This window comes from Desmodus rotundus, chromosome 6, assembly GCF_022682495.2.
Source record: "Desmodus rotundus isolate HL8 chromosome 6, HLdesRot8A.1, whole genome shotgun sequence".
In the NCBI taxonomy this organism is placed as follows: Eukaryota; Metazoa; Chordata; class Mammalia; order Chiroptera; family Phyllostomidae; genus Desmodus; species Desmodus rotundus.
In genome coordinates, this window is record NC_071392.1 from 83948919 (window position 1) to 83973548 (window position 24630).

Genomic DNA, 24630 nt, shown 5'->3' on the forward strand with positions numbered 1-24630 from the left:
TCGTGGTGGCTTTTTGTCCAGCAAAAGCTAATGTGACAAAAGACATTCTTAGAAGAAGAAAAGTAAAACATCTGGGATATCCTGGGAAGGTCCTCTGCCTCTCCCAACCCCAGATAGTTACTTTGATCCCCCCCTTCCCCAGTTTCCTTCATCTGCTAGTTCCTGTTCCCGATGCTAAGAGAGCAGAGGTGGTCCTGAGGGGAGGAGGCAGAAGTGGGAAGGAAGGCAGGGCAGAATCAGAGGATAAAAAACTCCTCGGAAGCTGGGGAGGGTCCTCCCAGGGCCTGACTCCTTACTCGGAGGCCCAAATCCTCACCTTTGAAAAGAGGCTGAAGCATCCCAGGCGGCTCACGATGCAGTAAACTTCGGGGAGACGCTTCCCTTTGCCTCCAGGCTTTTTTGGAGAGAAACACAGGAAATCCTGAGTGCTACCCATCTCAGGGAGAGAACCCGAACATTTTTGAAAGCCTACTGTGCGTCCGATGTTTTCCTGTACCATACCATGGGACACCCCAGTGAGGTAAGGAGTTATCAATACTGTATTCTATAGGTGGGAAGCACTTCTGGTCGCACAGTAGGTATCTTTTTACCTTGCTGAAGGAATCAAATCAAGGGTGTTGTACACACAGTGGGTGCTCAATATGACCTAGGGAACCATAAGTAAAAGGCATAATTTGCTTACCCAAGTCACTGTAGCTCCTTTTTAAGGAGTTACCTTGGGACTGTATACTTATTATAACAATAATTCCAAAGGAGAGACATTTCTGAAAGTCCTTTCTGGAAACTGACTTATAAGCCAATTTTCAAACCAAAAAAAAAAAATCAATTTCAATACTTCAAATTAATTTTATCAACAGAAATTATGATCTCACTTAACTTTCTCAAGTATTATCCACGTTTTTTATTCACGAATAAATCCAACAAATATTTATTGAACTACTATGTGCCATACATTATTCCTAACTCTAAATTATATTAGCCTACTTCCAAGTCTAAAATCATACTTAGTAGAGAATTATTTGTCATTACTGAAGATTTTCAAAAGGATGGGCCTCAAAAGACACGTTTTCAAGTGTGCTGGCATGGTCAGGTCCTGGGACCAGTTTCTGCCCTTTAAAGGCGACTGTTCTGAAGGAGACACTCCACCGAATTATTTGAGTCATGAGCAACAAAACCAGCCTTCCCCTGCCCTCAGCCACCATTATGGACGTTCTCTCCAGGGTCTGTTTGGCATGCGTGATTAGGAAGGACATTTGGTTTAAGAGAAAGTCTTTGGTGGGGAAACACTGGAGGAAGCATTTTCTTTCCAAGGGACCCAGAGACACTGTTCCTGCCGGTCAGTGCGATTCAGGTGAACCCCCAACCTTACTGTGTGGTCTTAATTACGCTGGTTAGCCTGCCACACCAGCCCCTTCTCCTGCGGCACATGGCGAAACCCTGGGAAGCCAGCGCTGGCACCGCACGGCTGGATGAGAAGCAAATGCACTAACCAGTAGTCTTCGGCAGTAACCGAACCGTCTGGCCCCGTCTTCTCCCGTTAAGACAAACGAGAATGTTTCACTGTGATGGGGAAAACGAAAGTGTATTACAAAGCAAAGCAAAACAAAGACACGTCAAGGTGAGCAACTGGAACATTCTGCAGGAGGTGGGCTGTCCCAAAGGGCTGCTCCCTGCCCTGCCTGTCCGTCTCTGCATTGGGACTCCGGTTCCCTCTGGCTTTGGAGTCTCTGTCAGGGACAGAGAGATCTAACCTGTTACTGTGTCCTGAGAGGGAATGAGGATATATTTTTTTTCACGCTGAGCTCTCATAAAATTTTTTCACCTGAGTCTTCCCAGGACAAAACACTGTCATTTATTGACATCGATTGTGGCTACTGCCTTCAATGAGCTTGAAGGTGAGGTTGCATCCACTGAGCGAGGGATGCCACTCAGAGAGGCAGCAGTGGATGAGTGGGATGGTTCGGTGCCCCTCCAGGAACCGCCCCTGGGTGCGGTGTCCCCAGGGGGTTGTCTGCAGAGCCACCCCGAGGCTCAGGCTGTATTTAGAGACTGCTGGGCCTCACACGTTTAGGCTATGCAACCTACTGAGTTTGGTCAATTGCAGAACACCCGACAATAAAAATACCATATCTAATCACGTGGGCTAAAGCAGAAATGTGAACTTAGCGCAATCCAAGTTACAGCTGCGTGGGCTACTGAAGAAATGTTTCAGCAGATCTGGACAAGAATGGGTGATGGCAATGTTTCCCTGACTCCTCCTAGACTAAGAATTAGCTTATTGCCCTTGGCAAGGTTTATAAAGTAAACAAAGGCCGGACTGAGCCGCAAGCCTGGGAATCTGCATACTTAGCAAGGTTACTCTTTCCTTCAGGAAACTTTTCAAAACACTGGTGAGGGAAACCTCCAGGCCCAGGCCCATCAGGATCCTGTGGTGGAAGGCCTGACTTACGGGGTATGCCATCCATGACCCAATCTCTAGTCCTCACCTTAGTCTCTGCGGGTGGGGAGGGGAGATGCCGGCACATACCTGGTAAACTGCTCAGTGGGAGTCCAGTCCTTGGCATCGGGGAAACAGAATTGGGGGATAGCCTTCAGCTGGTCCTCAGCCTCTCTCACGAACTTGAAAGACCTTTCCAACTGCCGGGAGAAGGGCAAGAAGGCGGAGAATAAATCCCAGCGTGGGAGAGTGAGGCACAGGCGGGGCAAGACTACCTCTCCCCCCACCCCCCTCCGTTGTGACCACCACCTGGACCCCCTCCTGGCTCAGTCTGTTAGGCCTTTCCCCCTCCCAGGGCAGTTCTAATTACAGTCTTATGGGGGAAGTCAGAAGAAAAAAGCTTGTGCTTCAAAGAAATGTTTTCTATGCCAGGTATTCTGGAATCTAACTCTTTTAACCAGTAAGGAAAGACTGTCATAGCAATGCCTTCCAAACAGGAGGCTCGTGAATCTGCAAGGCCGAGCCTCAAATCCGGTCTTCAAAGCCCTGGGCCCAGGCAAAGCTGCCCTCCTGCAAAGCAATTGTACACGCCTTAGTGAGCACATCCAGTTATATTGTATCACACGGTGAAATTCACCTCGCTTCAGAGAGTCCCCGTGTGTCAGAACTAGCAGGGAACGAGACATCCTCCAGCCTGACGTTGTTCTGTTAGAGATACGGGGTTAAGCAGCCCTGAGATATTATTCATTCATGATCACTCAGCTAGTATGGAATCAGGCAAGGAATAAAATTGATCTTAATCTCTAACTTGTCTTTCTCTGATTTATCTAACAGCAAAGATGGGGTATCTATCATCTTATCTAAAAACAGAACAAATAAAGTCTGACTTAACAGATTATATCCAAAGCCACGTGTTTGCTTATGTTGTGTATGAACAGGAATCTGTGCTTTCACAAAGCAGCGCCCCGTTCTGGGGGTCTGCTGCACAGCCCCATACTTGGGGCTGACAATGTCGAACCACACACTCGGAAATGCTGAAAGGGCAAATTTTATGTTATGTGTTTTACTGCTACAATTTTATAAAGCTATTCTGGGAATAATTTTGGGAAACAAATGAGAATGACTTACAATTAGCATAGTCTGCTCGTAAATTTATTTATTTATTTTTAACCTCACCTGAGGATATATTTTTTTCATTGCTTTTAGAGAGAGAGGAAGGGAGAGAAGAAGGGAGAAGAGAGACACATCGCTGCCAGACAGAAGCACTGACTGGGTGCCTCCCGTATGTGCCCAGACCAGGGGTCAGCACCCGGGCTGGGGTCATACGTGGCCGGACTGCGGGTGGCACGTGCCTGTGACCTGGACCAGGAATCTAACCACAACCTTCCGGTTACAGGAGGACACTCCAACCAACTGAGTCACACTGGCCGGGGCTAAATTGGTACTTTTAAAATGTTGGGAAGAGTTGTTGGCTTTTTATGATTTTGCTGTTGTTGATAGGTTTCTCCTTATTACATTTCCTTTGTAAACAGTTAAAACATAAATTATGCTAAAGTTACCTTCAATAATTTGAAATACCAGGTATTTGAAATGAGTGAAGCCTGAATTTCTGACGTTAGGAAATTGTAATGTACAATCTAAATTCCTTCTATACTATTTCCATCAATTTTTTATTTGGTTTCTCGAGGCTTGCCACTGACTTCTACTTCAAACCAGCCTTGCAGACAGTTTCTGAAGTCTGCAGGCCAGCAGTCCTTCTGCCTGCTTCACAGAGGCCGCCGAAGGTCAGAGAGGAGGTCTCTGAAGACAGCATCCGCAGGAACAGAGTTCTGGCTGATGGTTTTCAACTTCAGACCCACCGCTAGCGCGATTCCCTTTAGGCTAGATCAAGTGTGACTGCAGCTGCTGCTGCTGCTGTTAATGACTGAGGCAACTATCAATGAATGAAACACAGTTTCTACACCACAGATTTAAAGTCAGTCATTAATTTTCCTTTAGTTTTCCATTTTCAGAATAAATAGTCACTGTTTCTTTTCTGTATAATCATTCTCTCTTCCATCCATGACCCAGAAGGTTCCATCTGGTCCTGGAACAGTCTTTAAGTTGATAATTCACTAGCTCAGACTGTTGCCAAAGCAATAATATTTGACTATGCTCGGATAATCTTACAGAGAAGCAAAAACCAGTTGGTATTCGATGGTAGAGAGGGGAGGGGGCAATTAATTGCCAGAGAGTTGAAGACCCCAAACTATACAGAAGGGGAAAGGACGAAACAGTGGCATTTCCCCACAGTGGGAATGGTACCAGAGAACTGGAGAGCAGGCGTTGGAGGGAAGGGCGTTCCTGCACTTTCCAGCCTGGCCAGTTACCATTTGGAACATCCACCCCCAGATAACACACGTGTGCTGCCTACACATGCTGTCATCAACATGTGAGTTATCAAGCCACATGTGCACATGCATGTTCTTATACACACAGGAGCACACTTACAGGGAGCAGCACGTGCAGACCCCTCTCACAAATACAGCCAATGCCCCAGATGGCTGGAAAAGCCCAGTCTCCATGGACTGCCACAAAGAGACCTGTGTGACATCAGGCATTTTATGGAACATGACAAAGTACACACCTTGATTACAGTGTCTACGGGGTGGGGCATAAAACTCACTGGAAAGACTTAGGAACGAGAAGGAGAATGAAAGAGGGAAAGGTGGACAAGGGCAGAAGATGTGAAAGAGCCTGGCATGCAAAGGGCATGCATGGAATGACCACCTCACATCAAAGACACATCCAAGGACACCTGGCAGCCAGGTGCATTTCCAGCAGAAGGAGGTGGGTAACTAGGTTACAGCACGCCTACACAGTGGAGCATTGTACAGTTCAAAAGTGATGATTTAGAATTTGTATCAATATGGTATAAATAACAAGAGGTCTACAAAACAGCACAGAAAATATGACACAAAAATGATACAATGCACAGTGCAGGAAACACGACACAAAAACGATACAATGCACAGCGCAGGAAACACGACACAATGCACAGGGTGGGCAAAGCAGGTTTACAGTTGTGAGTACATAAGACACAGAGTTTATTCTTGTACTGTTATTTATTAATTGCGGTATTATTTTCCATATGAAAACTGTAGACCTGCTTTTGCCCCACGCTGTATTATCCCAGTTTTGTAAGAAAATTAGAGTATGGGAAAAGACTAGAAGAAAACACAACACAATGCTAAGTGCCGATCTCGGTGGAATGGGACAACAGATGACTTTTCTTCCTACATCTGCTGATTAGTCCCTTTTTCAACAGTGACTGTGCAACTTTCCACCCAAAACAAGTTCTAGTGTGGACGTCTAGGGTCTGAAGACTCCAGGTTGGAAACTAGCGCTCAGCGGCTACGGTGGTCAGCGCCTTTCTTCCTGGAACACTGACTGTGTGCTGCCCTGCACGCAACCCTGAGCGTGGCCTGGTGGGGGCGTCAGTAAACAGGATGACACGTCAGTCCTTCTGGCCTGCTTCTCAATTGTCCTGTGAGGCAGTGTGAGCTTGACCAGCAGCCTCCCTCACCAGGGGCAGCCCCCACCCCGAATCTAGGCACGTCCACAGCATGGGGGGAGGGGGTGGGGCGGGTTTCCCAGATCATCCCTAGAGGTAAGCTGGATGAAGGTGACCATGTGCCAGTTTGGAGGGCTGGTGCCTCTGATTCGCTCACTTCTGTACAGTTTCCACCTTAAGCTCCAAGCACAGCGCTTTACTGCTGTGTGGAGCCACTCTGGGCAGGACAGAAGGCAGGCCTGCCCAGCAGAGGAGGGGAGGGACAGCTGGACCTGGGCCTCAGCAGACTCGGGTGGGGATGGCAAAGGGAGGCCCTGGGGGGCCCGGACGTGAGCTCCCCACCCCAGGTGCTCTCTGAACCCCTCGGCCGTGGGCCTGTCACGTGCTGCCTGCCAAGTCTCTGTATGCTTACTTTGTGCCCTTTGGCCAGAGTGTAAATTCCTCGAGGACAAAAAACACAGTCTGCTCATCTCTGAAGCCTCTGGGGCCAAGTGGAGAACAGGCTGAATGTAACAGGGTCTCAGTAAATTCTGGATGAAAGGAATCAGAATGTGGTGGAGACGCTTTCATCCTATTATCCAAGCCTTACAGTAAGTCACAGACTGCTGGCCCTGCCATGTGAGGCTTTATTCAGCGTCACTTCATTGTAGGTACCCCAGTTTAATGCATGGTGAAGCCCCACCCACACAGCCACGAGCCCTGCAGCAAAGAACGGATTCCTGCATGTGCACACCCATAGAGGTGCAGCACACACACACACAGGCGACCCTCCTCAGGGAGAGCTGTGAGCTTGACCAGAAAGAGGCCCCAGAGCAGGATGGGATATGTGCTTGATACGGAGACGGAGGTGGGGAGACAAGGAGGATGGTGTGGTCAGCACAGGGGTCCAGTATGTATTTTTGACCATGGTCTGTGTCCTCGATTCTCACCTCCTGGGACCTCGCAAATTCTCCAGCAGGAGTTTCTTCATTTGACATACCCTAATCAGGACCCAATTTTGACATTCTAAATGCTATGTGATCCTCAAACTCCCACGCCTCCCGGAATCCATGAGTCCCTACAAGGTGCTGGCAGGAATGCTGCAGACAGGCCCATAATCCAGAACAAGTGGACTAGGGAGACGGAGTCAGGCAGCTGAACAAACTGGCCGCGCAATGTACAACCAGGTACAGAAGGCCACCTCCCTAGAGATAACATCTAGGCCTCAGCTGTATTTCAGCTCCAGGCCCAGAAAAGCAGAAAATCCAGGTGGGCGAGGACACCAGGACCAGCTGCAAGGACTAGCAACCCCTGCCCAGACCCTGAAAGAGGGCACCTGGAGAGCTGATGAATATTCTGCTGAACCCCGCCCCCCCATACCTCCTCTAAAATTCCTGCCTGCAAGCGAGAGAGAAAAACTCAAGAAGAAGGACCCAGCACCTGCATGCTTTCCCTCTGGGGAGCAGCCTGTGCCATTCCCTTCCCCCACTTCTTCCCCCACAGGTGAGCGTCTCCTAAACTTGAAGGGTCCCCACGAGACTTGCAACCAGGAGAACGATGGGCAGTGCAGCTCGTCCCAGGCTGACCCCCTGAACCTGCCCCAAGGCACCCTTTTCTCTGATTTCCCTGTGAGCTACGGCAGCCCAGCCTGGGCTCTCCTGTTGCTTCTTCTATGCTAAGACTTTCCTTGTTTCACTGTCCCCAGCTTTAGTAAACATACCCTCACAGTCACCTGGACTGGTGTTGTGAAATCTCTCCTGCATGAAGTCAAGAGCCCACACACTACCAGCTGCCCTAGGCAGACCCGCTCAGGGGCAGGCCCCTGTCCGGTAACACGCTGGCAGGCCGCAGAGGCCTGGCCGCCCTGTACCTTCAGAGGGAACTGCTGGGTGACCTCCGGCACGTAGGCGGCCCCGGCCTGCTTCTTGTGCAAAGACACCACCACGAAGTACTCGAAGAGCTGCCTCTCCTGGTACTCGACAAGCTCCCGGTTGAGCGATGGGTATCTTGGAGCCTGCTTCAGGCGGGACTTCACATTGACCAGCCGCTGGCTGTGAGCTGGAGAGCCAGAGAGAGGAGACAGAAAGAGGGGTGGGGAGGGGGCCTGAAAACGACCCATTCTCCCATGTGCAATTGCACAGGGCTGCAGTAGATGGTGCAGCTCCCAGCTCAAAGCACTTTTTCCAACCCGAAAGAAGTGTCTCCACATTTAACAAATTAGTACGAACTCTTTCTTGGGGATCCTCGCCAAAATTCTGGGAGGAGCCACATTCGCCAGGCCGCTGGGCTGAGGGGATGCAGCCACTTGGAACGCGAGGCCTTGGCTCTGCCCGGATTTGCTGTGTGGGTTTGGGGCAGGGCCTGGAATAACGCCTGTGTCCCTCTGTCAGGTGAGGTGGGGACACTGACTCCCCTCCTCACTCCTGTTCCTCATTCTTCATATTGTGGGATGTGACAACATCCAAATGCTAAAGCTTTTGGAGCTGGGAGCTTTGTAAACATCCTGTGTGACTCAACCAGCAGAGACCTGACTAGCTCAAGGGCCCCCACCTGCTTTCTCTCCGGCCACCACTCTGTGCAATGGAATCGAGCAGCGTTGTTCCAGGGGCAGGGCCAACGGGTGGATGGGCTTCAGCGCTCCGCCCGGCAGCCTGGCCTACAGCTTTCCTTAGCTTCTGCCTGGGCCTGAGAAACTGTGGACAACCCACTGAAGCCTGACCTAGATCACCACACTGCGACCCACAGGGAGCAGTCACGTCAATGACGTCGCACGACAGACGAACTAGAGACCCTGAGATCTTCAGTGAGTTTCTCCAGATCACACGGCCATTTTCACACAAGTGGGCCAACGCCCCAGGTGTCTGGAGTCGCAGGCCGGCCATGTTGCACATCATTCAGGTGTGACCCACGCCTATGATGCAACAGAAATACAGGGGAAGAGTGGGCCCCTGCAGGAGTAGTCACCCCGGATCTCTGGCGTGAAACAGGCCCATTCTCGTCATGCCGAGGACTGACCTGCCCCTGGGCATTCTGTGGGCCCCGTCCCTTGAGACATTCACATCCACGCCGTGCAGACAAGCTCGTGCAAGGCTGCTCTGTCCCGTCCCTCACGTGAGGCGGTCAGGGCTGTGCCTGCAGCTTGCCCGTCACCTGCACGGACCCTGCACAGCAACCGGTCTTACCTTTCAGCTTCTCCTCCGTGTCACTGTCAGACTCACTGTTCTCATCTGTCACTAGACAATGAAGGGAGGGAGGGAGGGAGGGAAGAAGGGAGGGAGGGAGGAAAGGAAAGGAAAGGGAAGAGAGAGGCGAATGTGAGTTTTTATGATGTAGGAACTTTTATACGTGGTAGCACAAAACCAAGATTTCTAATTCAGAAGGGCTGCTTTCTTTTTGACTATTTAAATGGAATGGACAAGCCATGTCTAACTAAATCTATTACCAAGTTAACTTGGCCCTAGATCAGATGGTACTTATATCAAATTATAGCACAAGATATCGGCCCCTTGTACGCATGCTGAGCAAAGCGAGTTGTTCCCATGGTGAGGTCAGAGCTTGGGGCCCTGGGCTCACTGGATGGAGGGACAGGGAGAGAGGAGCTGAGGACATGCCACCCAACTGCGCTCCTGCCCGTTGGACTGTCCTGGGGACACTGGAGACACCTACAAAGCTCCAGCTTGTTCTCCTTGGTGAGCCAACCCAAGGCAACAGCTATCCACTCCTAGGAAGAACCTGTGTTCAGATCCCTGGGCAAGGAGGGATGGTGTGGGGGTGCTCCTACCTTTTCCTGAGTTGCTCTCCATTGACTGGGACAGCCTCTTCACCCGTTTCTTCCCTCTCCGAGCCTCATAAATGGCATTGATTCGCACCACCAGCTGCCAGATACCGAGAGAAGAAACACCAGTGTTAACGGCCTCCTCCCGGCGTGCAGCGGGGATCCCTTCGCTGCCCGTGCTCTTCCAGGATGAGGGAGGGCCCGGGAAGAGGACGGGGAGGAGACCTCTCCCCCAGCACCGATGGACGGACACACTGTGCTACGTATACACAAGGGAATATTACTCAGCCCAGAAAGGAGGAAAATTCTGACTTACAGTCCAACATGAATAAACCTTGAGGACATTATGCTAAATGAAATAAGCCAATCACAAAAGAACAACATTGTATGATTCCACTTATAGGAGGTACAAGCATGGGCAAGTTCACAGCGACAGGAAGTAGAATGGTGGCTGCTGGAGGCGGGGCATGGGGAGTTAGTGAGTCTGTGTTCAGCGGACCCCTAGTTCTGGTCTGGGGAGATGGAAAGTTCTGGGGTGGATGCTGGTGATGGTTGCAGAGCAGTGTTCTTAATGCCACACATTTAAAAATGGTTCCAACGACAAGTTTGATGTCATGCATGTTTTACCACAATTTTAAAACTGTAAGTACAATAAGTAAACAAATGAGTTGCTAAGTCAAATCGTTTTTTGGAAAGGAGGGAAATTTTAAACCCATTCAAAATCTCCCCCCTAACCATCCAAAAATAACTAGAGAGCAGACAGTTATGGTGTAGTTAACATCCTTCCACTTACTCGAACACAATGAACACAGAAGGTAAGCTCCATGTGGGCGGGGACTTGGGTCTGTGCTGTAAGAGCCCCTGCGTGGGAAGGAACAGCGCCTGGCACACAGTAGGGATTCAGTAAGCATTTGCGAACTGTGAATTTCCTGATTGAATACAAAGCACCTGTCGTGTACAAGGGATTTTGCCAGGAGCTGTGAGGGAGAAACAGCTATAGGGACAGGCACCTGTTCTCCGAGAGTTCGCAAGCTAACAGGGAGGGCTGGGAGGCATTCATAACAACCACGCGAGACAACGCAGGGGAGCTCCATGACCAGAGTGAGACGCCAGACAAGGCTGTCTCACTCTACATCAGGTCATGGAATAAGGGGAAGCCACAGATACATCAGTCAATAAGTCTTTGTCCCTTTTTATTTAAAAAAAAGCCCTGACCGGCATGACTCAGTTGGTTGGGCATCGCCCTGCAAAGCTGAAGGTCGCTGGTTTGATTCCCAGTCAGGGCACATGCCTGGATTATGGGTTTAGTCCTCAGTAAGGGTGCTTACAACTGGCAACTGGTCGACGCATCTCTCTCACATCGATGTTTCTCTCCCTCTTTTTCTCCCTTCCTTCCCCTCCCTCTAAAAATAAATAAATAAAATCTTAAGGAAAAAAAGGAGCCAGGAAAGGTGTATTTTGATAACTGCTGCCTCAGAGCCCAGGCTCCGCATGGTGCTGCCCCTGCAGCAGGCGCGGGTGAGGTCTGACCCAGAGCAGGGCAGATGGAGCTACTGCTTGAGGCCGTGCAGGAGGACAGTGTGGCCTTTGGAGGCTGGGCACTGCAAACACTGTCTGGGATCAGAAGAGTAGCTAAGGCTGGGAGAAGGGCGGTGAGGTGGGAGGCTCCATGGCCACAAGACACCCCACCCTGATGGCGCACCGGCCCCCCCCCCCCCCCTCGCCCCCGGCCTGTGAGGAAGCAGGCAGAAGCAGGCACACTGGCAGTCTCTGCCCAGGCACCTCTGTACCTTCCTTGGCTGGGGTGGGTGGGGTACGGCTGACCTCGAAGCTTGTTGCAGGTCTTACCTTGGGTATCTTTCTCTTCTTCCTGCCATTCGGCGGGTCTCCAAGATTAAAGAAAGTGTCGTCAGGGCTGCTGGGGGTGGAGGGGGGGCTGAGTTTGGAAGGGGACCCCATTCCATCCCGGCTCAGCTTCTTAGTGTCCAGCAGTTTGAAGTTCCTCCTCTCTGAATTTTGCCGGAAAAAAGCAGGTTTGGACAGTAACTGCTGTGAGGAGAAAGAATAAAGAGGGTAAATGAATGCACAGAGGACTGACTGGGAGTTGCCGGTGGGGTGAGGGAGACCACGGGCTGGAGGAGGGGAGCTGGGCTAGGATGGGGACCTGGATTTGTGCTAATGGGTGCGCATCAACACTTACCATCCAGTTACGGGGAGTTAGTAGGACAAAGGATGCAATCTGTACTCTCTCTTCAAGACAAGTGGGAACTCACCTGGCTCAGTTACCTTATGGAGCCAGGTCCAAGCCACACTGCGTATAAGGTGGTACACACCTTAGGCCTAACTTTGACCTTGCTCCTGGCAAGCTAAGTGCCTCCTATACAAGGAATTTCATGTCTCTGGGCCTCAGTTGCTTTAAGGCCCAAAGGCAAACAAAACAAAGGGTAAAACACCATGACTGGTGTAGGTCAGGGGGTTGGGCGTCATCTTGCAGACTGGTTTGATTCCTGGTCAGGGCACATGCCTGGGTTGCGGGCCAGGCCCCCACGTGGGGGACATGCAAGAAGCAACCGATATGATGTTTCTCTCCCTCTCTTTCTCCCTCCCTCCCCCCACTCTAAAAAATAAATAAGATCGTAAAAAAAAAACCCTGGTAAAACATTTCGTGTAATTCACAGAGGTCATTTTTCTAACACATACTACAAATAAATGAGAGGATAACAATTCAAAAGAAAGATAGGCAAAAGAATGGAAAGTATGTAGAAAAAAATACAATGATTCTGAAGAAATATGAAGATTCTCAGCTTCACTTATAAAAGAAAATTAAAATGCCAGTGAAGAAACACTTTTCACTCGAAGATTAGCAAAGATAAAACAATGTAACTCACTAACTGGTGAAAGCAAGGGAAGCCGGTTACTCTCACACTTGCGTGCACCGTCAGGGGGACTGGGAATCGGCACAGCTCCATGCAGTGCAATCTAGCAGTATCAGCCAAAAACGGCGGGTGCGTCCCATCACCCAGCAATTCCTCCCCTAGGGATCTGCCCTGCCGACGTGCGCATACTAGTGCAGTCACACCGCACAGGAAAGTGGTACTGCGCACAGCATGCTGTACGCCGCGCCAGGATCCTCAGTAAACACAGAAGAATGGAGACAACCTCAGTGTCTGTCAACAGAGGCCGGTCGCATAAATCAGGGCACATCCACGCAGTGGGGTACAACTCAGGTGTAACAAATCCCAACGTTCGGATGCGGAAGGTTCTTTCCGGTATATATTGTTAAGCATAAAAAGTCAAGCGTAGGACAGTCAGTATCGTATGCTGATATTCGCGTGCATGCGCACATGTGTGTGTGTGTGTGTGTGTGTGTGTGTGTTAGGGAGCTGTTCCGCTGGTATAAGCATAGTGCTAGAAGGATGCACAAGAAACAGTGGTTGCTCCAGGGGAGAGAAACGGAGGATCCGGGTGAGAGGGAGACTTTTCGCTGTTTATGTTTTATACTCCTTAAATTTTGAACCGTATGAGTGTATTAACTAGTCACTAAAATAAGGAATATTAGACCTTGGCTGGTGTGGTTCAGTAGACGGAGTGCCGGCTGAGAACTGAAAGATCACCAGCTGGATTCCCAGTTGGGGCACATGCCTGGGTTGTGGGCCAGGCCCCCAGGAGGGGTGCACGAGAGGCAACCGATCGATGTTTCTCTCCCTCTCCTTCCCCAGCCCATCCTCTCTCTAAAAATAAATAAATAAAATCAAAACATATACACATACTAAGGAAAATATATGAAAAACAAGAAATATTAATAACTACTTCAACTGTATTTTTTCTAAAGGTACTTCCAAGACTCATATTTTATACTGTAAATGTAGCTGAAAGTTTCTTTTTAAAATTAATTAATGGATTAGATAAGGCACCTAGCAGAGGACCTAATATATAACAGGCATTCGATATAAGTAATTTCTCTCTCTTCCTCTTGTGACATCGACTTACTTCGCACTTCAGTGTGCAAGCTGCATTTTTCTTTAGGACACTGTTTATATTCTTTGCCTATTTATCTTTTGGGATCCCAGTGTTTTTCTTATTAGTTTGGATGAGCTTCCTATATAGACCAGATATTAAACATTTGTCAGTTTTGCTGCAAGTGTGTTTTTCCCGTGTGGCTCATTTACATTTTTATTTTGGTTATGTGGTATTTTTCACATAACATTTTTATATTTGCAAAGCTGTTCATCTTTTCCTTTGTGAGTGATTTAATCTTCACCCAGGAAATCTATACCTTTGTAGAGGTTTAATAAATACTTAATCCCATTTTTTCTGGATTTTTCTTAGTTTATTTTGAACATAATTTATTCATTCATCCATTAGTACTTTATTTTATTGTATGTTAGTCTAAGTTGATTTTTCCCTAGGCTAACTTATCCCTATTTCATTAAATGAATGAGGCTTTCTTTTTCTATCATTTTATAAGCCCACATTTATCACATCTTAAAACTCTCACAGAGTAGGCTTATTTCATTCCATTGATTTCTCCACTCTTGTTTAGCTGCAAGGAGTGTGTGACAGTAACCTCAGGCCCTCTTCTTTCTAAAGCCGGCCAGGAGTACAGGCCCCTCGCCTCCTCACCTGGCCTGCTGCCATTGTTTTTTCGTGTTCTACAGGGAGCAATCAATGGCTTAGCACTGCCAGTTCTGAGCTGAGCAAGAGGCCACCCGGTTTGCTCACTATGGGCATCTTAAAAATTAAACCGGCAAAAGAGGAAGAAATAATGATGAGTCTTCTTAAAGACCAAATTCCGTCTGCAATGGAATCCAAAGAAATGGCCCCAATTCTTTCACTGCATTGGAATCTCCTATCAAATTGTTGGCAAAAAGTAGGTATCTATTTCCATTAGATAGATTATGTAGTGTCTGTTCAGAGAACATCTGACGCGTGAGTGAGTCTAAAAAGAGAGAAAACAGAAAGGAATCAAAACACGGCACTTAGTTTTCTGTGAGAGACCCAGGGGAGGTGGGGTGTGGGCTGCACCTCCCTGTGGCCACACTGCTGGAGGAAGGGGCCCCGGTATGTGCCAGGGCACCCAAAATAAGCCCAAGTGTCCAGGGAGCTTTCACGAAGGGGTGGGATTTCAGTGGCTGCTTAACTCATAAAAAGAGGACTTGGTGGGCCACGGGGAGATCATTATTAAGTATGTAGCACAGCCCGAGAACGGGCATGGAGTGAGGAAGAGCAAATAGACCGAGGAGAGTCTCCATGGCAACGATGCACCAGTGAAGACACCCAGTTGCCTGTGGGAGGCCGTGGAAAGCGAGGGTATAAATCTTGGACTTGGCAGGGGTCAGCAAGCTTTTTCTTAAAGGCCAGAGAGTAAATATTTTAGGCTTTGTGAGCCATCCTGTCTCTGTCACAACTACTCAGCTCTGCCATTTCAGTGCAAGAGCAGCCACAGACAATGTGTGAACAAACCAGTGTGGACGTGTTTCAATAAAACTTTATTTACAAAACCAGGTGACCAGAAGTAGTTTGCCATGCGTGAAGTATGGACGAAAAGGGAACTCACTATAGCACCCTGGGGATGACTGTGGTCCAGAGAGGGTTCCAGGTTTTGATCAGAGCGCCTCCCACCAACACGCCCTGCTAACGATGCGCCCGGTCCCACTGTCTCTGTGCAGTGGCCTCTGCGGAGGGACTGGCTTGCTGGCAGAGCCCAGAGTCTCCCTAACCTTACCGACTTTGGATTCTCAGTGGACTCAAAAAAGGGTCTGTGGTGTCCACAACGGCAAAGCAGACAAGGACCCCCTTTTGAAATCTCTTGGGTTATTTCAAGAGACCAGGTGTGGTGAGCTCTGGCCGGGGGCACCTTGGTGGGGCCGAGGGGGCTCGGCTGCAAGGAAGCTGTCTGCCTCCCCGAGGGAGCTCATGTTACACTGAACTCAGGGACTATATCACTCAGGCAATACAAATTATTTTTTAAAAGAAATTAATGACGTGGGGAAATAGTCATGATCACTATGTATAAAAGAGCAGCAAACTATTTATACAATATAATCCCAAAGCTTTTTTTTACTGTGCACACACTCACTCACACTCACACACACACACACACAGTGTGAGACAGCCTGGGAGGAAATGAACCAGCGAAGCTAACAGTGGTTATCTCTGGGTGTCGGGTTACATGCAATTTTTAAAAAGATCTATAAGACACATAGGCATACACAAATACACATAATTAGAACCTACTATAGAAAAAAGAAGATATGTGAGCATGAAGAAAAAACAAAAGTCCCCTATTATAAATGAGTTTTGTTTTTTTAATTACACTTTTCAGTATTTAAAAACTTTGTATGAGCCCTGGCTGGTGTGGCTCAGTGGATTGAGTGCTGGCCTGCGAACCAAAGGGTCGCCGGTTCCACTCCCACTCAGGGCACATGCCTGGGTGGCCGGCCAGGTCCCTAGTAGGGGGCAGACGAGAGGCAACCACACATCTATGTTTCTCTCCCTCTCTTTCTCCCTCCCTTCTCTTCTCTCTAAAAAATAAATAAAATCTTAAAAAACAAACAAACAACTTTTTATGAGAATGTATTTCTATTTTCTAAGAATAGGGTTATTTTTATACTTACCTGGCAGGGGAGATACCATGATCACGAAGAATAGGGTTATTTTTAAAAGAACATATATTGAAAAGCGCTTCTCTATGTATTTAGCAAACGTAAACAGTGCTTGTCTAAGTGGTTTGCAAGTATTAACTTGATTAACCTTCATAAGACCCCGAAGAGGAGTATACTACCATTATTATTCCTGTTTTACCAATGAAAAAAGAAACACGTGGCAATGTAATCCTTTTGCTCAAGTCCCCTGGCTAACACGAGGCTGAGGCAGGTTCTGGACGGAGCCAGTCAGGCTCTCGAGCCTGCACACCTGACCAGACGCTGCCTCTCCACAGCCACTGCCGGGTGACATATGATCTGTTTGGTGGGAGGTGGTGTGGGGGGCTGTCCAGGCAACCAGAGAATGCTAGTTAGTGATACACTTTTCCTTTAGGAGTCATTACATAAAAAAGAAGATCTCATATTAGCCAAGACCTCCCTGCTTGTAAACATCAGTTCCTACCTACCACGTTCACTGCATGTTGGAGGTGTGGGGTGGTGGGTCACACGGAGCAGGAAAAGAACACGTCCCTGCTCAGGACTTTGCACTGTATTATCATCTACCCTCAGCTTCAGGTCTGCTCCTTTCTAGGGCAAGCCCTTCCCTTTCTGCTGGGACCAACTAATTAGGTGAAAATCCCAATGTAATGTAACGTACTGACATTTCAATAAAATGATGAAATATCATTCAGGATCTTTCTGTGGCCGGTAGAGGGGGAGGCCACAGAGGGGCTGCTGCAGCAAGTTCTGAGGTCCCAGATGCAGCCCAGATGTGGCATGAATATTCAAGGAGCTCCAGGGAGGAAGTGGAGAAGTCTGCAGCTGTCCCAGAACGGGGGCACAAACCAGACACCCAGATGTGGGAGAGGAGAGGAAGGCTCAAGGACACAGAGCCCATGCAGCGTGCTCACAGGGGTGTCCAACCTGCAGCCCGCGGGCCACAAGCCGCCCAGGATGGCTGTGAATGTGGCCAGACACAAAATCATAAATTTACTTAAAGCGTGATGAGATTTTTTTTGTGATTACATGTCACAATGTATTTAATGTGTGGCCCAAGACAACTCTTCTTCCAGTGTGGTCCAGAGATGCCAAAAGGTTGGACACCCCTGAGCCCGCAGGGCTCAGTGGCAGTCGGGCATGTGCACTGGGCAACCGGCCACCCTCCAGTGGGAGAGCTGCCTCTCAACCTCCGTGTTCTCACTCACTCGACTGCCTACTTGTTTCACGATTCTGGGGACAGAGGACCTACACTGTTCTAGCCTGGCAGGAAGGGGACGGAAAGGGCTAAGCCTTTCCTTTCTGACCTTAGGGAGCAGCACCGGCTCTGAGTGCGGAGCTGCTCTGCACAGGCAGTTCACTTGTTCCTAAGAGGCCGTGTAGCTCACTCTCCACACGGAGTGGAAGGTGGGCAGTGCTGGGTGGGGTGTGCAGGGGCAGACTCAGGATGACAGCCTTCCCTGAGGATTTCCTAAGTGTTGGCGACGTCCATATTCCAATGCAAACAAAGCACATTTCATGGCTGTCACTGATTATTCATGACCATACTCCTTTCCACAGGAGGGGAAAACCGAAGTTAACTGGTCTCTGCAAGTGCGGTGGCAATTGCTTTGGGTCTGTAAGATTCACCCTTCAACTCTCTTCAGGCAGACTGGTGGCCCCAAGATCCCCTTTGTGACCCTCAAGCACAAAAGGCGTTCCTCACGTGCTGACCCCACACGCCCACCTGCCAGCAGAGGCTGCCCTCGCCTGGGGCCTGGAGAGGAACATGGCTACTTTCTTAGGTTGGAAACAAACCCTCGCAGTGGGACCACACCGACACTGGCAGCCTGGGTGTATCTCCCTTTATAATTCTGTCAACACCCAAACACTGTATGACTACTTACGGGAGACACAAAGAAACAGTGCACTCACTGCCCTTGAGGAGTCTACAATGCAGCCGGGAAGATGACTTTAAGATACAGTGCATGACTTAAATCAGACTTCGAATCACCACAGTACACGATGTCATCAGGCAGTATGCACAATTTGGTGCGAGATGAAGGCTTGAGCCCGCTGAGTGCTGCGGGCAAGCCGTGGGGAAGGGGTCCCGGGTCTGGGATGGCCTGGAAGCTTCCTGAGGGAGGCAGACTGAGCAACCTTAAAGAACAGGGGAGAGGTTCAGGCAAGAGCCAAGGGCAGAGGCAGGGATGACCTAGTGCAGCGGCAAGCAAATTACCATCTGTGCCCCGTATCTGGCCAGGAACGAAGAATGGTTTTGACATTTTTGGATGGCTAAACTGTGTATTTATACATAAAGTATATATATATATTTCATGGCACATGGAAGTTACATAAAATTCAAATTTCAGTGTTGATCCATAAAGTATTGTTGAAACACAGCTGCACTCACTCTTCGGCATGCTGTCTATGCTGCTTGCTATTACAATGGCCGTGCACCGTGGTCACAGCAGAGATTGGGTATTTACTCGGTGGCTCTTTGGAGAAAAAGTTTGCCGATCCTGGACCTGTCACATCAAACGGGCAGTCAGCAGGCTCCCGTCGGAGGGGGCTCTCACAGACACGCAGGAGCTGTGTGAGATGAGGTAGCAGCGTGTGCCCGGGATCAGTTACGGAGGAAATTCAATGCCCTGGTACGGAATACGCATTCAGTCCTATGGGCAACGGGCTGCAACGACCATGTGCGTTAATACAGTATGTTATCTGTGTGTACGTAATTCCAAGGTTCAAAAGGATATCCTGTAAGAAATGTCAGACTTCTGCCCTGACCTCCAGGTGCTCAGACACTCAGACAACTCCACAGGGTACCCCTCACTCAGTCTTAGGCACCCTTACAGAGATCTTCCTTCACATGTGCAAACATACGAGATGACATATATGCATATTCTTCATTAAAAAACCCCACAGATGGTGGCATTCAATAAAAACACTGTTGCTGAACCATGCCTTTCAGTTCTGTATTTAAAGTTTGTTTTATGGCATTATTTTTAACAGTCCTGTGGCTATACACTATCTTATTCACCTAGCGGGAGAGGCTTCTCACGCAGAAGCAGCTAAAATGGCCCTTCAGGAAGCTCTGCTGAGCAGAGGGCTCCAGGAGAACTGGAGGCAGGAGGAGCAGACAGCTCCGTACACATCTGGGAGCCTGGTGGCGAGGGTGTTCTGGCATTCCAGGGTAAGCCAGAGCTTCAGGCTGCTCAAGGCCGTGGGGCTGGGACCCCTCATTCCCCAACACTCCCTTGGGGGCTCATACCTTGGTGGATGTGTCAGGGATGGAAGAGGTGGGAGAACCAGGAAAATTCAAGACACACTTCTTTCCCAGGCAGCGACCATGCAATTCAACATCCTCATAAGGGTTTTCCTTCATCGGTGGATCTGTGGTCAAAGGCAGCAGGTCAGGAACGGGGAACACCGAGGAAGCTTCCCTCATTGGGTCTACCCAACATCCTGGCCTCTCCTCGTGGGGCTTTCTGAAGTCTTGCTACCCTACCTGTTCATCTTTCCTCTTGGTAAGAGACCCTGATTGTCACAGGAGTAACTCCCTGTCTCCCCGTTGTTAGGCCTTCGAGATTAACTTCACTCCACTTTCAGGACTCGAGCCAATCAGAGTTTCCCGAGTCCCTGCCTCAGCAGCCAGGGCCAGGAAGGACTCACACCCCAAGTCTAAGCCAATCACCGCAAGGCACTCCCGGGCTCTGCAGGTGAACGAGGGACCTACACTGATCCAGTCGGAGTGAGCCCTGGGACCTTTGCGGGGACTTGCAGGGTACGGACGCTCCCTCCAGGGAGCTGATCATGGGAAACCTGCTGAGAATGGAGCTAACCTGAGAGATGAGAAACGAGCAAGAAAAGCCAGTTCTGGTGACATGAAGCAGCAAACTCTCTATTGTTTCATCTGGGCCTCCTGCTCGTCTAAGGGAGAGCTTCCCTGCCAGGTATATACACTGCTGAGGGGGGTCCAGATCACACCTCTGGATTTGGGAAGCCTGCAGCTCTGGCAGGAACCCCTCTCCACAGCTGGGACACAGCAGTTCCAACAGTCCGTGGTGCAATGCAAGGAGCTCAGCTAAGTATATGCCCTCCCTCCATGCTCGTGTCCCGGGATTGGCTATGTGCGTGTACGTGTGTGCCCTGCCTGCCCCTTCCACATGGACACACGTGGGTTTCTTCCCCCACCCCCAGCCCTATCCCCAACAAGCAGATGCTGCTCTGAGCTTACACCCCACTGAAACTGGGGCCTTCCCTGAAGACACTGTAACTCACCAAATTTATTTTGCAAAATTTTTATTAAATTTATTGGGGCGACCTTGGTTAAAAAGATTATGTAGGTTTTGAGTGTACAATTCTGTGATACGTCAGCTGTATACTGTATTGTGTGTCCGCTGACCAAAGTCCAATCATTTTCTCTCACCATACTTATGAGTGTATTTGACCCCCTTTACCTTTGCAACTTCCCCAGCCCCACCCTCTTCCCTCTGGTAACCCCCGGACTGTTGTCCGTGTCTGTGAGTTTTTTGTTTTCTTTGTTCCTGTACTGCTTTCAGTTTTATAGCCCACATATGCGTAAAACCATATGATTCTTCCCTTTTTCTGTCTGACTTATGTCGCTTAGCATGACATTATCAAGGTCCATCCGCATTGTTGCAAACACCAGCACAGCTTCTTCTTTTCTTAGGGCTGAGCTAACTCCCTGCATTTAAAGACACACAGACTCCGAGAAGCTGAACCCAACTTTGGAATCCGAGAGAGTTCTCCAGAGCTAGGCTGACGTTGCTTTTTCAACAGCAGACATTCAATTTAGTGTGAATTTTGATGACCTGTTACTGCCACACTCCTCCGGTTTCATAAAGAGTATGGTGTCCTTTAGTTTTCTTTTATTCAGGGATCCCTGCGACTTACAGAGCATCCGTTCTAAGTCAGGCATTTTACATACCATTTTCTCCAGTCCTCAAACAACCCCATAAGGTAGCTATCATCAGCCTTGGTATGCAGATGAGAGAACTGAAGCTAAGAGATGTGACGTCACCAGCTCAGTGTCATACAGCTAATAAGTAGCAGAGCTGAGATTCAGTCATGGGTCTGGAGGCTCCAGCTCTCCAGAGCAAGCCACGCCACCTCCTGGCCACCTCCTGGCCGCCGATCATCACAGCCCTTCTCTCCCCCAGCCCCATGCTCTCTCACCTCTCACCTACTCCACCGTGGGCCGCTCTTCCACTCACCTACCTGCTCTCTCATTCCCTGGAGCACCTGGATGTCTTCGAGTGTGTGTGTGTGTGTGTGTGTGTGTGTGTTCCAAGCCCCCAGCCCCATTTCTTCTCTCCCCTTTCATGGAGTCAGACTCACTCCCACACACGGACTTTTTGGCCTCTTACCTAGAATGTCTTCGTAGACGTTCTCCTCTGATAAAGTGCGCGCGAGCCCCAGCTTAGTCTGTGCGTACCAGTCGACCCTGCTGCTCTCCAGGGAAGACTGCAGCAGGTCCTCAAACTCATAGGACTTCCTGGGTTGTGTCAAGTGGGAGGGAAAGAAAAACAAGAATCAAGTCAAACTGGGCTGGTTCAGAGAATATACACTGAAAAAATTTGTTTTTTCCTGCAAAAATCCCTATTACTGAAATCAACTCTAGTTTTTGAAAGAAGGTATAAAGCTCCTCAAATATCAGATGTGGCTTTGACTTGAAAGAATGTTTATGCTATTATGCCAAATAAGGTAGCAAAGTGTGTGTATATATATATGTATATATATATACACACACACACACACAATGCAGTCCCGACTTTCTTTAAAAGATTTTATTTATTTACTTTTTTAGACAGAAGGGAAGGGAGGGAGAAAGAGAGGAAGAGAAACATCAGTGTGTGAGAGATACATGGTTGCCTCTCAAGCGTCCCCAGCAGGGGACCTGGCCTGCAACCCAGGCATGTGCCCTGCCCAGGAATTGAACCAGGGACCCTTCAGTTCACAGGCTGGTGCTCAATCCACTGAGCCACACGAGCCAGGGCAAGTCCCAACTCTGTAAGCAAACATATACAAAGAAAATAAAAAGAAGAAAGTAAAATACACTAGCTGCTATCTGAAGTTCATTCAGGACTGAGGGATGGTTCTTGGCTTCTCTTCACTTTTTCTCTCCTGGACTTTTCAAATGTTCCACAATATTTAGAGAACACACACGTTAATAACTGGAGAAGAGCAGGGGTGGCCAGTGCAGAGCGGACCAGAGGCCTGGGCCCCTCCCCACTCGCACCATGTGCGTGGTCATCATCAGAATGAAACCCAGAGGCCGTGAGCCGCCCCACCCGACCCCTCAGGTGTCTGTGCAAACTCGGCCCGTCTCCGTCTGCTGTCTGGCTCACTCCACGGCTTTCTACCAGCCCACCGGATCTCTCTTCCAGACACAGTCTCTCACCTTGAGTTTCCATGGTTTTTGTAACTTTACTGAACACGTGGGAAGTCATGAGGTGCGTCCTATTGCGCAACATATGAAACATCAGCCACCTCACAGGTTCACTCTGCCTCCCCTGCTTTTCTTCTCTCCCTCCCCCCTTCTCCTTCTCCAAAGCAACCCAGAAGTTTCCCCCCAGTTAGAACAGAATAGTCCTGCCCACTCAGATTTGCCTAGGCAGATGTCAGGAATTTCTACTGAGTACACTTGGGCCTTCCTTGAATGGGACTTCAGGTGGACATGCAATCCCTCCACACTAAACAGGACGCACACCCCAGCTGGCCTTGGTCCTGGCCCTTCCCTCCTCCTCAGATAGGGTCCCAGGGGCACAATCCCGCTACAGCTCAGGAAGCATGGCTCTGCTCTCTTATTTTGTTCACGTGTCTAGCACAGTCTTTTGAATATGCCAGATGGTAAATCGTAGAGTGCTTAGAAATGTGGAGTGTCTTTGCTTCTTCACCCACACTTCCAATCTCTCCCTGGCCCCTGGGGAGGGTACCCCACTGGATGCAGACCTGGGGTCCTTCATTCACAAGCCTTTTAACCTTGGCTGAACCACTTAACTAGGCTGAAACTCAGTGTCCTCATTTGTAAAATAGTATCCCATAGGGTTGTCCAAAGCACAGAAAGGAGAATGTTGGCGAAGTCCTCAGCACCTAACAAGCACTCAACAAGTGGTAGCTCTTACAGTTTATGCAGCAAACGTTTTACGTTGAGCATTTACTATGCGGGAGGCCCTGCACTCAGCTTTTGATAAATGAGGAGTGACTGAAAGTGTCCCTGCCTCCAGAGCTTACGTTCTAGAGAGGAAGACAGACCTTTGGCCAGCTCAGGCACAGAATTATAAATGTGGCCCTGGCTGGTGTGGTTCAGTGGATTGAGTGCCGGCCTGTGAGCCAGAGGGTTGCTGGTTCGGTTCCCAGTTGGGGCGCATGCCTGGGTTGCGGGCCAGGTCCCCAGTTGTGGGTGCACGGGGGGGGGCAACCACACATTGATGTTTAAGGATAAAAAAAAGAAGAATTATAAATGTGTATGTTCAATGACAGGAAAGAACAGGCTTCTACAAATGAGACCATCAAGGAGGCCTCAGTTTAGGTTGGCGGGATGCATCAGGGAAGGCCTCAATGAGAAAGTCACTCGTCCAGGCTGAGACCTGAAGGACAAGAAGGGCTTTCCAAGAAGAGGGAAGGGAACGTGCGAAGGTCGTGTGGCTACAGAGCACGTGGTGCATTTGTGGAAACGACAGCCATTCAGCAGGCGGGCCTGCGGGGAACACGGGCGGAGAGTGCCGGGCGATGAGATGGCAGAGCCGGGCAGAGGCTGGTAGCCTGCTTCCCAAACGTTGAGGATTTTTTGCATTTTAACGCTTGGCCTCTTTACTAGTTTCTTCCTCTCTTTCTTTAAACACGCTCGGGTTTCCTCTATCTTGAAAAACTTTCACTTGAAGCAATGACCCTGGCAGTTCTGCTATTTCTCACCTTCCTTGCCAACATTTCCAACCAGGGGGACGGGCGGGGGTTGGGTGGAGACTATTCTGATTGTCTAAGTTCTAGTTTACCATAGCTCACAGGTTGTTCTCTCCCTCATCTTCTCATCCTGGCGTCTCTATGCATGCCTCTTCTGAAACTAGCCTCTCCTAAACGTCACTAGTGAGTTTCTGGTGAAACCTAGCCACTTTCTTGCTCCTTTTCTTACACGACACCACTTTTCTTTACATGACGCCTCTCAGTTTCTATAGTGCAAGGGCGGCTGGCTGGTCCATGTGCAATCCATGGCCCAGGGCTGGTGTGTCAACTGTCAGTA

General features: G+C 49.3%; 1 protein-coding gene across 3 annotated transcripts in view; it reads right to left on the reverse strand.

The window, feature by feature from the left end:
- DENND2A (DENN domain containing 2A) overlaps positions 1-24630 on the reverse strand; it is a 90587-nt gene that overhangs the window by 25278 nt on the left and 40679 nt on the right. For all 3 annotated transcript variants that reach the window (XM_053926922.1, XM_045191189.2, XM_024555131.4), the window contains 9 exons: positions 21758-21885; positions 19639-19760; positions 11593-11793; positions 9751-9844; positions 9152-9202; positions 7840-8027; positions 2528-2637; positions 1491-1560; positions 317-394 (listed from right to left, as the gene is read on the reverse strand). In XM_053926922.1, the coding sequence (XP_053782897.1) occupies positions 317-394; positions 1491-1560; positions 2528-2637; positions 7840-8027; positions 9152-9202; positions 9751-9844; positions 11593-11793; positions 19639-19760; positions 21758-21885 (1042 nt within the window). The remainder of the gene's footprint in view (positions 1-316; positions 395-1490; positions 1561-2527; positions 2638-7839; positions 8028-9151; positions 9203-9750; positions 9845-11592; positions 11794-19638; positions 19761-21757; positions 21886-24630) is intronic.